Here is a 13,457-nt window from a genome sequence, read left to right as displayed (position 1 = left end):
ATTATTATTTTTGGATAATTTGAGTAATTAGTATTAGTATTATTAGTTAATATTAGTTATTTTTGTGAATTTTCTGTGTTTGTTTTTTTTATAAATTTCAGATTTTTAAGTTTATCGAGCATGAAATGTGTTGTAAGTGTCGTGAGTGAGTGTCGTGAGTATTTATATACAAAGGGTAAATACGAAATTTCAAGGAAAAAATACGAGCGACGCCTAGTAATTTAGGAGCGATGTTTAAACAACTCCCAAAAGACAAGGTGAGTAATAAACTAAGTAATAATAACAATCTAAAAGATGTGAAGGATGGCCACATTTGCCACAGAAACAAGCAAACTCTTCCATGAGCATCAATGGAAATTTCCTATGGTGCCCTTCCAGGGAGCTTGAGATATCACAATTGTGGACCACGTATACAAATATTAGGTGGAGCATTAGACAATTATAGTTAATTAATTCGTACCCAATTGACCACAATTATTGTCGAGATATGAGTAAAAGGTTCTTTGCTAAAACAGTGCATTTTTCTATTACGGACTTATGGAGTAGTATTGTACTACACTCAAGTCACTCTACTATCCAAGTGTGTACAGTGTACACTAGTGAATAGTGATGCATAAAACAGGGTGTGATAATTGATAAACACGTCTTCTTACACTTGGTAAAGCTTCGAAATTTTCACTACAAAATCAACCACGATTTTTTTATCTTCGAGTTATAAACCTTTTATCTGTTGTGAATATGAAAGAAAGAGAGCGATTTTATCATCCAAAGAAATAGGAAAATTAGTTGAATGCATTTCTTCAAAGATATATTGTATCTAGCTATCATTTAGCTATACGTAGGATATGTCAAAAGAAAAATTGTGTGCACATGCATGTATTTGTCAAAATAGCCGGGCGTTCATGTGTCTCATTATCGATCTCAAACCATCACCTGGCTCCCCCAATTTGATCATGTTTTATAACACATAGTTATATCATCTACAATGTAAAGTCAGGAAGAAAAATGGCATTATACTGAAATTTTTAGAGGTTGATCATGTCACTTAAATTTTAATAAAATGCAGTGAAAATTATATATGTACATATAACACATTGTACGCACATTGACAAAAAAAAAGATTAACTTATTATCTATTCACAAATCCATATGCATCGAAGAAGATGTTACCCAATGACCATGCGTTTCAAATGAAGTTGTATAGAAGGTTTAGTTGATAATGTTTTTCATGGAACACGAACAACTAGTGGAATTGGCGATATGAATTCGTTTCATATCCGTTAAAATACGTATCAACACTCAGTACAATTTGAAAATGCTAATCTAATCACAAAAAGAGATAAATGATGTGGGAAAATTTGATAAATTTTAATAACTTGAGACATTAATTATCATTATAACTTTGTGGGTTACCAAATGAACTCATAGTATTAATGTATCATTAATTCATCATGTGTTTAAGTCTTGAAAAAAAATATGTTATATATCTATTCTATTAACTATTATTAAAACAAAACATTGCTGACATCATCAACCCTCAAACTGTCCCACGTGTCATTTTCACATTAAAAATTTTCCCTCCAATTCTATGTGTGATGTCATCAATTATTAATGGTTTTTTTTTATTTTTATTTTTAATCTACACTTTTGATTTCAATTTAACCAAGTTTCTCTCCTAAATTATAGTTTCACATACCTAATTTGTTTGGCGTTTGATCGTTGTTTCAATTTTTTTTACTTTCCTTAAATGTAATTTAAATACTTTTGTATCTAATTCTAATCTTCATATAATATAATGCAACAGAATATAAATTACAAGAAAGATTTATTCAAATCGTGCATCATACCGGGATAACCTAGTATATACAACAAAAATTGATATGCAAAGAACACCTCCAATATAATTAGTATTTCAAACACTGTCATTTGGTGTCGTGTCAACTTGGAATAGTATTGCTCCATATCATAAGTAAATTCACAACATTCGAATATCAGTCTGTATTTCATAATCCAGTGCAACATTTATTTATAATTACAAAATAAAACGTATTTTACTCCGTGTCATTATAGCTAATTGGCATCATAATCACCACGTGTTAATTTTTGTGGCATGCGTAACAAATATCGATCAAATGGGAAGACTCCAATAAGGCAATAACATGAAAAAAGTAAGTCTACCAAATGTGCTTGCGATAGATAAACACATGTGACTCGTAGTCATTTAACTTGTGATTAAAATCGTGTTTTATATACAAGATTTTGATTCTTATTTTGTTTTCATTTAATTTAATATTTACGATATTTTTGTTTTTGATTTTGATTTTTTTTATTTTTTTAATTCGCAACACTATCTAATGATTTTGTAAAATTTTCACAAGGCCAAACATCAATTTCTCAAATCTTGACAACTATACTCGAGTAAGCAAGATCTTTCAAATGTGTTGTTAAAAAAATCAAATCAAATTTGAAAAGTACTAAAAAAATACAATAAAAATGGTTGAAAACCCATGAAAAATTCAAAAAATTACAGGTAATCGTGAAAAAGGCCGGTTGGCCCGGTTCACTCCCTCACTAACAATATTGCACGATTGTAGGGTGCCGATTAAATACCTGGGTCCCACATTCATCCAACATCACATCAGCGGGAAAATCCCAGTGGGCATTTTCGTAATTCAACTCTCAAATTTTAATTTTTGAATTAATCTCTAGTACGACGTGGACCCCACATTCGTATAATAAAATCAAACTTCCCACCTCACATCAAATCCTAACCGTCCAACACAAACAATCCGACGGCATCCAACGGCGCTTTACAAAAAAGGAGGGAAAAATCTCTGACCGTCAGATCTATCAGTTACTCCATCTCTCTTTCTTTCAAAAAATTAATTAAAAATAAATATTTAAAAAAAATTCATTTTCTTAAATTTTTTTATTTTCTCTCTCTTCTTTCTTTTATTTAGCCATATATCTAGGGTTCATCCTCTGCTTCACTCCTCACTTCTCTCTCTCTAGAATTTTTCTCTCTCTAGAATTTTCTCTCTTATCACTCTCGCATTTTCTGCGTCAATCGTTGGCGACATTCTCTGTAAGTTTTTCTACTTCGATTTTTGAATTTTTTCGTTGTTTGTTGAATTTCTGTATTTTAGTTTCAATTTGAAATGATTTTGTTTGATTTGATTGTTCATAGTTGCTCAAAATTTCTTGCATTTTGTTTGAATTCCTGCTGGTTTTTTCCTTCGATTTGTTTTCGTTTTTGTGTTGAGCTTCAACATCGAAAGTTTGAATTGGTTTGTTCGTCAATTTGTTTCTTCAAATGGCTCGCATTTGGTTTAAATCTGTTTATATTCTTATTTTTGACGAGTTTAAGCATCAGATCTCTTTGTAAAAAAAGCTTCGATGTTGATATTTGTTTGTATTATGAGGTTATAGTCATTTGGATGAATTATTGTTGAATCGGATGAGAGAAATGGCACTTGCGACCTTCAGATCAAGTAGATCGACCTTTTAATGGCGGATTTTGTAGGTAGTTTGAGCATGATATTAATTAAACATGTCGATTTATCTGGAAAATAATTAGAAGTTTGTGATTGAAGTTTTTTTAAATAATTGATTTGATGAGCTATATGACTATATCCTACACTTGTATTTTGAATATTTTAGGTTTTTATATTAGATATCTGGGACTGCAGATGTATGTATCTATGCCTGTTCATGTTTTATTGTTTGACTAATATGTATAATCAACATATTGATTAATGTCGGTTCGGAATTGATTGCAATTTGCCGAGGTTTCGTATTCCATATGTCCTGATGTAGTTGTTGCATTATTATTGATTAGGTATACTTCCTAGTAATGTTTGCTGAAATGTGATTTACTTGTTATTACAGTTCAAAGATGAGGGAAATCCTTCACATTCAAGGAGGACAATGTGGAAACCAAATTGGATCTAAGTTCTGGGAAGTTGTTTGTGCCGAACATGGTATTGACCCAACCGGAAAATACACCGGAACTTCTGATCTTCAGCTCGAGAGGGTCAATGTTTACTACAACGAGGCCTCTTGTGGTCGATTCGTTCCTCGTGCAGTGCTCATGGATCTGGAGCCTGGTACCATGGACAGTGTGAGGACTGGTCCTTATGGTCAGATCTTTCGCCCTGATAACTTTGTGTTTGGTCAGTCTGGTGCTGGAAACAACTGGGCCAAGGGACACTACACCGAGGGTGCTGAGCTCATTGATTCAGTTCTTGACGTTGTGAGGAAGGAGGCTGAGAATTGTGACTGCCTTCAAGGTATAACGCTTGTTCATTATGTCTAGTTATGTTATGAATTGCTCCAGAATAGTTGATTTTTGCTTATGCATTGGTAAACTATGAAATATGGTAAATTAGCCCTGCTCATTTTCTTGCTGTTATTCTTGTAGGTTTCCAAGTTTGCCACTCTCTCGGAGGTGGAACTGGTTCTGGAATGGGTACATTGCTTATTTCCAAGATCAGGGAAGAGTACCCTGACCGAATGATGCTTACTTTCTCGGTGTTCCCATCACCTAAGGTTTCTGATACAGTGGTTGAGCCCTACAATGCTACCCTTTCAGTTCATCAGCTTGTTGAGAATGCTGATGAGTGTATGGTACTCGATAACGAGGCTCTTTATGATATTTGCTTCAGGACTCTCAAGCTTACAACTCCTAGCTGTAAGTATACTTAAATCTATTTTTTGTTGGATAGACACTGTTGACTAGTTAATTATATTATATCAGTAGTTTTATCTTTTTTGCATGATACATTCCTAGTTGAGTTTCTATTCTATAAACTTTTCAAAGGAAATGTGATTGAATGATTGGGTGCAAACTTTTGTTTACCATTAAAATTTGTCATAGGATTGTTGCATTTTCACAAGTATGGTAAATTGGTAATTATTTTGAAATATGGAAAATGTCATCAAAATTTTAGCCTTGGCAAAGTATAGTAGAATATTGAAACTTTGATAGGGTGGCATTGCATATCAAATTTTGAATGTTTTTGAAGTTTGGCCTTTACAAACTGCCTTTTTGGATCAGCTTATGAGTTCTGTTATTTTTACACAACTTTTAAGAAATTTATTTTCATTTCGAAGTTGATTGTTGATAAAATTTCATTTTGCTCCAGTAATAACCTGGGTTTGTGTTATTGAGCTGCTCCATTGCTCCATGTCCAATGGTCAAATTATAAATTTGAGTGAATAGTCTTTTTTAATCAGAAATCGATTTCTTTCTGCTGGTTAACAGTTGATAAGGTCTATATTAATGCTGTATTGAGTGCTGACAGATTTTTTTGTTTACAGTTGGTGATCTGAATCATTTGATCTCTGCTACCATGAGTGGTGTGACCTGCTGCCTGAGGTTCCCTGGTCAATTGAACTCTGACCTCCGCAAACTTGCTGTGAATCTCATTCCCTTCCCTCGTCTTCACTTCTTCATGGTTGGATTTGCCCCACTCACCTCTCGTGGGTCTCAGCAATACCGTGCATTGACCGTCCCTGAGCTCACCCAGCAAATGTGGGATTCAAAGAACATGATGTGTGCCGCCGATCCCCGTCATGGCCGTTACCTCACTGCTTCAGCAATGTTCAGGGGTAAGATGAGCACCAAGGAAGTTGATGAGCAGATGATCAACGTCCAAAACAAAAACTCTTCTTACTTTGTTGAATGGATCCCCAACAATGTGAAGTCCAGTGTTTGTGACATTCCTCCCATTGGTCTCTCCATGGCTTCTACTTTCATTGGTAACTCCACTTCAATCCAAGAGATGTTTAGGCGTGTGAGCGAGCAGTTTACTGCTATGTTCAGGAGAAAGGCTTTCTTGCATTGGTACACTGGAGAGGGTATGGATGAGATGGAATTCACTGAGGCTGAGAGCAACATGAATGATCTTGTGTCAGAATACCAGCAGTACCAGGATGCTACTGCTGATGAGGATCTCGAGTATGACGAAGAGGAGGAAGAGGACTACCAGGTGTAGAGAGGAATTTTGCGAGCTTCTCAGTGATTTTTACAATCCTGAGGTTTGTGGTTCTGGCAGAGCTTGACTTCAATGCCGTTACCGCAAGTTGGAAAAAGCCCTGTTTTCCCCTTCCCTATTAGTTATAATATTAGCAGTTTAATTAGTAGTTTGGAGATATACTCAAATCTGCTATTCTATTGCCGAAGTTATACTTGGATTTAGAGCTGTTTGTTAGGCTCAGTGCATTTTAAATGGCATGGATATAGTTGTGTGATAAGTGATGTGTATTTTTATCATCGATTAGGACAGTTGTTTTCTGGCCATTGTATCGGGATTCAAATTTGAGGCAGTCGTTTGTAGTTTATGACCTATTTTGCAGTATTATTGCTGTTAAGAAGAGTATACAAGACTCATGTAGCGTATATGGAGTAAGTTCTCTTTTGTACAGCTGCTATCATCTTGTCTAACCTGAACCGAGCACCTATACCCTGATCCAGACTTGTACTGAAGAGGTCGGGTTGTATTCACGGGGCTAACATGTGATGGTGTACATACATTAATCATCTCAACATGCATCTGCACATGGCCGTTTGTTGTATGTTTTTGCATAGAGTTGCATCTGCACATGGCCTATATTGTAAGAAATACTTCGTACTCCATGAAACCTTTATTTGGGGTGCTCACCCCAATGTTCTCCATAGTTATTTCCATAATCAACTGTCATATCCAATTGCATTAACATTATTCCTGTAATTACTAGCATCATCACCATTTATGATGCTATCATTGTAATTGTTGAACCTAAAGTCACCCCCTGTTGATGGACACCAATGTTAGCTGCTGTGAAACAATGAAACGGCCTGCATCAGAGTGGTCTAATCGTTTCTGAACTCATCTTCATAGCCGTGCATTGCTATGGCTGAACTCATCTTCATTTTGGATGATGAATGTCATTGAGGCGTCACATTCTCCCCAATCGCAGCTTTTGGTGGTAAGATTGTAAACTCCACGGTTTCTGTCTGGAGTGCGTAAAATATTAAGTTTAATAATTTCTTTAAATACGACGGTCTTATGAATTACAGAGTACTATATATATACAAGTAGCATAGATAGTGAAAGTTTCCTAACCAAGTAAAAGGGGAAAAACAATAATGCAAATATTTTGACACAAATATTGGGTTTTTGCTACTGAATAGATGTTCGGATAATTGATGCAACATGGTAAGTTGGTAATTTGAAAGTTTTCAGTGAAGTAACGAGAAAATTGTGGAAGACGAAAAAGGAAAAAGGAAGAGGCAAGAATGCACGTGTATTGGGGGAGTAAAAGCATGCATCTAGTGACCCCAAATTCACATTATAAAGTTCATTATTCTATACCACTAGTAGTACTAACCTCACTTCCAATCTACCACCGTCCACCGACGTTTTTTGTTATTTCAATGAAATATTTTATTTTACGATATAGAGAGATAAAAAGCCGTTAACGATAACGATAAAATATACTCCGTAAAATATAATTCGATTATAATGCTGAAAATTGTCATTTAACAAAATTAATTAAGCGAGCTAATGTCTACATATATTAATGGGAAAGTTCTTATCTTATGAATTATTAAAAAGATATAATTCTCCAAAGATTAGGCTTTCTAATTTAGGGCTCGAAACCCAATGCTCGGCTTTATTTTTACATTCTTTATTACCACACCAGAGTTTCTAATGAGGATCGAACCCGATGTTTACTCTTTGACAGATTAGAGTAGCTACCATTGAATCATGAATAATTAAGAACAAAAGAATATCAACAGGCTGTTCACATGAGCAAGATGCTCTTCCAATTTTGATCTTCAATGATTGGGTTTAGCTACCTGATCCCACCATAAGACGTAATATTGGTTAATACATCTCTGTTGCCAGCTTTTCTATTAAAAACGCATACATCCATGTTCTCCAATCACCAAATCACTAGCTTATGCTAAAAATACATAATTGTCCCACGCAACTCGACAACTTATCACACTATATTACAAATGAGATAAGTCCCTACTCTCTTACATTGTATGTTAGCTAATATTTCAATAATACTAGACCCACTTCACAAAATAAATATATTTATTTTAGAGTTATTTATATGATAATTAGGATTTGCTATCAAATTATGACTAATTCGAAATTAGGCTGGTAAGACCTCAAATAAGACGGAAGTTCTCCTAACAAATAATATTGATGTGGTGATGTGTGCGCTTATGAATCAAATGTAAAATCTCTAGTTAGAAATAGCAGGGTATTACAGAGATTATAAGACTCTCTTATTGGTAATTTAAAAATTTTGTCAGTTATTTTTAATTGTATAATCTGATTTGGCAAATTTTTTTCTTTCAATTTGGATTATTACTATCTTTTCAAAAACCACAATCATTAGTTTTAGCCATTTACACAATAATTAATTTACAACTCTTTGTTTTGTCCATGTAATCTCCAAGGAACAACAATACTACCTCCGCCTCAAATTTCTAGTACAACTTTTTATTTAATAAAAATAGTGCCAAAATATACTCAACACAATGAAAAAAGAAAAGGATTTACATTCATTATTTGTAAACCAAATTATCATGACACACTAATTGTAATAAAAATTACTCAAATACCATCTACCATAAATAAAATAAGAAATTAAAATTTCTTCAAAATTATATGTTGGTCAAAGGTACTAATAGAGCTCATAGAGCCTATTACAAATTTACAATGTAACATGAAATTAGGGACAGCAAGGCCAATGTGGTAATATTGAGGAAGAGTTGACTGTTAAGGGCATTCATTATTTCATCCCTTTAAAAAGGTGGTAATGTGGCAGCTGCCAAATTCCATGTTCTTTATTCTTACTAGAAAACTAAATAGTACAAATCTTATCAGTTATCTCTAACATAGATATCCAACCAATATACTCCATTTTATCAAACAGTTCTCAAAAAGTGTATAATCATGAAACAGAGAATACTTGCCTCTAATAATATGCTCTGTTTTGCTCTGTTTTTTCTCTGTTTAATTTTACAAGAAATTCCAAGTATTGAAGCTTACAAAAATTATACAGTTGGAGATTCTTTGGGTTGGTATGATAAATCTTCCAAACCTAGTATTGATTATGAAAAATGGGTTTCTGGAAAATCTTTCTCTTTGGGTGATTTCCTCAGTAAGTTTATCATTCTTTCTCTGTTTTCCCCTGTATTTTTTTCATCATATGTTAATTTATATGGGTTCTTAATTGTTGTCTTGTTGATTTATTGAATTTATACATGATTTATCTAAAACTTCACTACATCTTAAGTGCTAATTTCATGATATTTATGTTTAATTGTGTGATTAACCTATAATTTTGTTGTTTATTTGATTCCATTTTATGTTTCATTGTTTTGTTATTGTGTGATAATGTTTCAAATCATAAGCTACAATCACATACTCTAAAAGTTTAAAACTTGTAGATCATAGAATTATGACAATAAACTTGTAGATCATAGAATGAATTGAGTTGATTTTGTGATCCCCTTATTTTTCATTTTGATGTATGAAAATACGAGAAAAGTAGTAATGTAGACCTGATTTGATCTAGCGTATAAGATGTCATCGTTAAATTTCAACTAAGGTAGTTTACTACTAATAGTCCAATAAGTACTCCGTACCTTTTAGTGATGATTGCCTCAATAACAAGCTTAACAAGCTATTTAAGTACTGGGGTTGCCATTTTATTCTTTTACCTTTTGGGTCTAAAAGTACATGTACTAATAAGTAGTAGAAGATTCAAAGCTTCAATCCACAAGCAAAGCATATGTTAATCATCTAGTTATAAAAGCCCTTTAGAAAACACGAAATAAAATACTTCGACTAAGGTTTAAGATTTAGACCATATATACTCGAAACTTTTTTTTACTGTTCCCTATTTACTGTGTTTTTAGTGAAAAAGACTAAAGAAAAAGTTTATGTAAGGTTAAAAAACTGTTTATAGAGATTAGATATTATAAAGTTTATAATTATATCTACTTAAATTATGTAGTTGTAGTAATTAATAAATAAATATAAAAAAGTAAGTGAAAGTACTTATCTTGTGAGTCTTATTGAAAACTTGACCCAGTGTCGGCATTATTAGCATATAACAACAATTGCATGTTAGGTGTCTAAGTTTCTTAGATATGGAGCATTAGAAAAATCTAAAAGTATTGCTCTAATAGGTGGATGAAGCAACCGTCACATGTAAATATAAAATTTTAACGCAATCCTATCAATATGAACATGGTGTATGTTCGCGTGCGCGCAGATTGCACAACACATATACAATATGCGTATAAACTAGTTTAAACTCGAATGTAAGGTTGAAATGTTGTATTAATTGAATTGTTATTATTTAAAGTTTGAATTTTTTGTCTGAATATTAATCATATTTTTTTAATTCAATACGTGCAGTTTTCAACACGGATAGCAATCATACGGTAATCCAAGCATTCAACTCAACAACATACACTTCATGCGATTCGCAAGGCGACGACAATGTGCAATGGTCAAGCACTGCACCAAATTCCACGGTTGTACGCCCTATAACAGTAGCTGTTCCCCTAATGAAAGAAGGTGTTTCATATTTTTTCTCAGGAGACTATGATGGAGAGCAATGTATGAATGGTCAAAAGTTTTCTATCAATGTAACTCATGGTAAAGGATTGCCTCCTAGCCTTAAGAACAACCCCGACTTCATGGTGGGTCCCGGTCCTACTCCCGCCTCAGGGGCAGATGCTGCCCCAGGGCCGGATAATCCCGACTCAGGGGATGATCAATCAGCCCCGGATACCATCATATCCTCCGATTTTAACCACCCTAAGAACGTACCGGAGGATAGTACTGGTGGTGGTGGTGGTGATGATGACAATGATGATGCTAAAAAATCCAACAATGTAGCTGCTTTTATGCCTAATTGGAAGATGTTCTTTGTTAGTTTGGTTGGTGGAATTTTGCTTCTTCTTTGATAACTTGATACATTTTAAGGAGGTTGCTAGCTTAGTGTTACCCAAATATATACGAGTACAATTTTTTTCCTACTCTTTTGCAGTTTTTCACAATATTTAATTTTCATATATTATAGTTGGTGCTTTGAACACATACTTTCATGATTCACATGTAATATATTAGTGTATCAATTTACTTGTATTTTTTATCATTAAATATGATTGATTTGTCAAATATTAATTTTGGTTCGTGCTCATTTAGATGATTGATCAAGATTCATTCATATTTGTTCAAGGGATTGAGGGGTCATTATGAAGTGGGAGCTTTCTTTCTCCTCGTAGGTAATCAGTAGTTTGAAGTAGCAAGTAGGCATCTACATTATTTATCATCAAGTAGTACTAGGTGTTGTGATAAGAATTGTATATCATTTTTGTGAGGTTGCGGAAATGAGGGATCAATCTCCCCATTCTCAAGGAGCCTTGCCTGTTAACTCGAGTTAGGGTTGATCAATGAGAAATTCCAGTCCATTCAAGCTCTATTTATCTCTAATTTAGTTTTACTTTGAAGTGAGATATCTACCGATTTGTTCACTTCACCTTAATAAAATATAGGATATTCTAAATTATTTTTAGTTACAACAATGCTTTTATAATTACGATAAGCTATACTCATTACTCAATGCATTTTAATATCCGTAGAAATTACTTAATTATGCAATATATTTAAGAACCTATTGATTTATATATCTTGCAAAAGACTACCCTACATGCAATGTAATTGTTGTAGAACTTATGTTTTGATTAATTAAATTATTTATTTTTATTTGAAGGAATATGTTTTGATTACTTGATCGATAGCTACAAGCCTACAATCCACGTAACATTTATTGGTTAGAACTTAGAATCGAACTCTTAGCCAATAGTAAAGATTAAAGGCTTGTGTATAATAGCTCGTGTCCCCCGTTTATAATGCAGTTGGTAAGGAGACACATATTATCACTCGTTTTTTCTTTTTGTGTAACAAATTAGCATTGTTGATTTCTTACTTTATAAACTGATAAGTAGGAAGAAAAAATCAAGCCTTGATCCTAATTTAATGATACGTAGATATTCTGCCTTAAAGAAGAGCCGATTATGAAGTATATTTATCTTTATGTAATATGAATAATATAAGGGGAATCTTCTTAAGTTATTAGTATATAAATAAGGAATATTGTAAATTTTTAATAGGACACAAATTTTTGCATGATCTTTTCATTTGAAAAATAACCTAATGTGTAGGGTAAATTGGTAAGAAATTTGAGTTAAACGGTAATAAATCAGGGAAAAAAAAATCTGCATCGAATTTTGGTAAATATCGTAACTTACGCAGTTATTCTTTACATTTTCTCTTAAAGTCAAATATTATAAAATCAATGAATGGTAAATACAGAAGTTTTAGGTTGAAAAATTATTATTGTAAATATAACTTGCTTCGAATATTTATGGAAACCTAAGTGTGTATGAGTATATATAAGACTAAAGAGATTGTATATATTGTGTCACAAAAAATTTTAGAACAGAAATTTTGAGAAATTCGGAGTCATTATTCAACATTTTTACAATGCTAAAAGAAGTTATGATATTTTGCTTGTTGGCTTTTGTTGCCACAAACAATGGTATTTTATTGCTATCTTTTGTCATATACTTTGCTCCTCTTTGAAAGTTTTTCACATATGATTTTTTTGGTGAGGCAATGATGAAGGAAGTAGTTAATTTTATGCAAATTATATTTGTTATATGGAGTACTAAATACTATCTCTAATTCTATAATTTATTTTATGATTGTTTATCTTTTTAATTATATTCAATTTGTATCTTTAATTATTGATATCTGTGATTGTTTGTTTAACACATACATTTACACATAAGCTATCTCTTGGTTCTTTTTGTTAGTTCATATGACTTTTATTTACATACAAATTAAATTACGAAAATTTAATAGATGAATACTACACATTGAAATAATTTTAGAAAAAAACCCATGTGAAAAGTTTTGTTTTGTACGGAGAATATAATCAACAATAGATGGTCAAATATAATACGTTAATTGATGGAGCAAGGTATGAGATAGTAGTCTGCCGATTTAAACATTGAAACTAGTATCATATTTACCTTGTGCTCTCATTAATATTGTGTTATTGTTTTGTTCATTTCTGTTCTCTTTTTTATATGCTCCATTAATATTGCATTATTTAAATAATTTAAATCTATAACTAATTTGGAATAATGTTATTCTTGATTTTTCAGTTGAAGGAAAAGTGCCGTTATTTCAGAGAAAATGGGCAGTATGCGATAATAGTTGCGCATATTTTAAGGATAAAGGATGCTATAATTATTGTGTCACAAAAGTTTAAAAAAAGCGGGTTTACAATAACTTAATGAATGGCAATGGCGTGCGAAAGTTTACATACGCAAGATTCTATTTTTTTCTCTCATGGGTTTGTATTTGATT

At 32.7% G+C, this 13,457-nt stretch overlaps 2 protein-coding genes across 2 annotated transcripts; both read left to right on the top strand.

Moving 5' to 3' along the window:
• The first annotated feature begins 2,928 nt into the window (after positions 1-2,928).
• LOC110736327 (tubulin beta-5 chain-like) lies at positions 2,929-6,410 on the top strand. Its single transcript, XM_021916526.1, has 4 exons — positions 2,929-3,085; positions 3,889-4,289; positions 4,421-4,690; positions 5,320-6,410. Exons 2-4 carry the CDS (start codon positions 3,896-3,898, stop codon positions 5,994-5,996), a joined length of 1,341 nt encoding a protein of 446 aa, XP_021772218.1. The 5' UTR covers positions 2,929-3,085; positions 3,889-3,895; the 3' UTR covers positions 5,997-6,410.
• Positions 6,411-8,827: 2,417 nt separating this feature from the next.
• LOC110736326 (blue copper protein-like) lies at positions 8,828-11,198 on the top strand. The gene is made up of 2 exons (XM_021916525.1): positions 8,828-9,165; positions 10,431-11,198. The coding sequence occupies exons 1-2, from the start codon at positions 8,958-8,960 to the stop codon at positions 10,982-10,984; spliced, it is 762 nt and encodes a 253-aa protein (XP_021772217.1). The 5' UTR covers positions 8,828-8,957; the 3' UTR covers positions 10,985-11,198.
• Positions 11,199-13,457: the final 2,259 nt, after the last annotated feature.

This window comes from Chenopodium quinoa, unplaced genomic scaffold, assembly GCF_001683475.1.
Source record: "Chenopodium quinoa cultivar QQ74 unplaced genomic scaffold, ASM168347v1, whole genome shotgun sequence".
Classification (NCBI taxonomy): Eukaryota; Viridiplantae; Streptophyta; class Magnoliopsida; order Caryophyllales; family Amaranthaceae; genus Chenopodium; species Chenopodium quinoa.
Note: the sequence above shows the minus strand (reverse complement) of the source record. Positions and strands in the feature narration are given on the sequence as shown.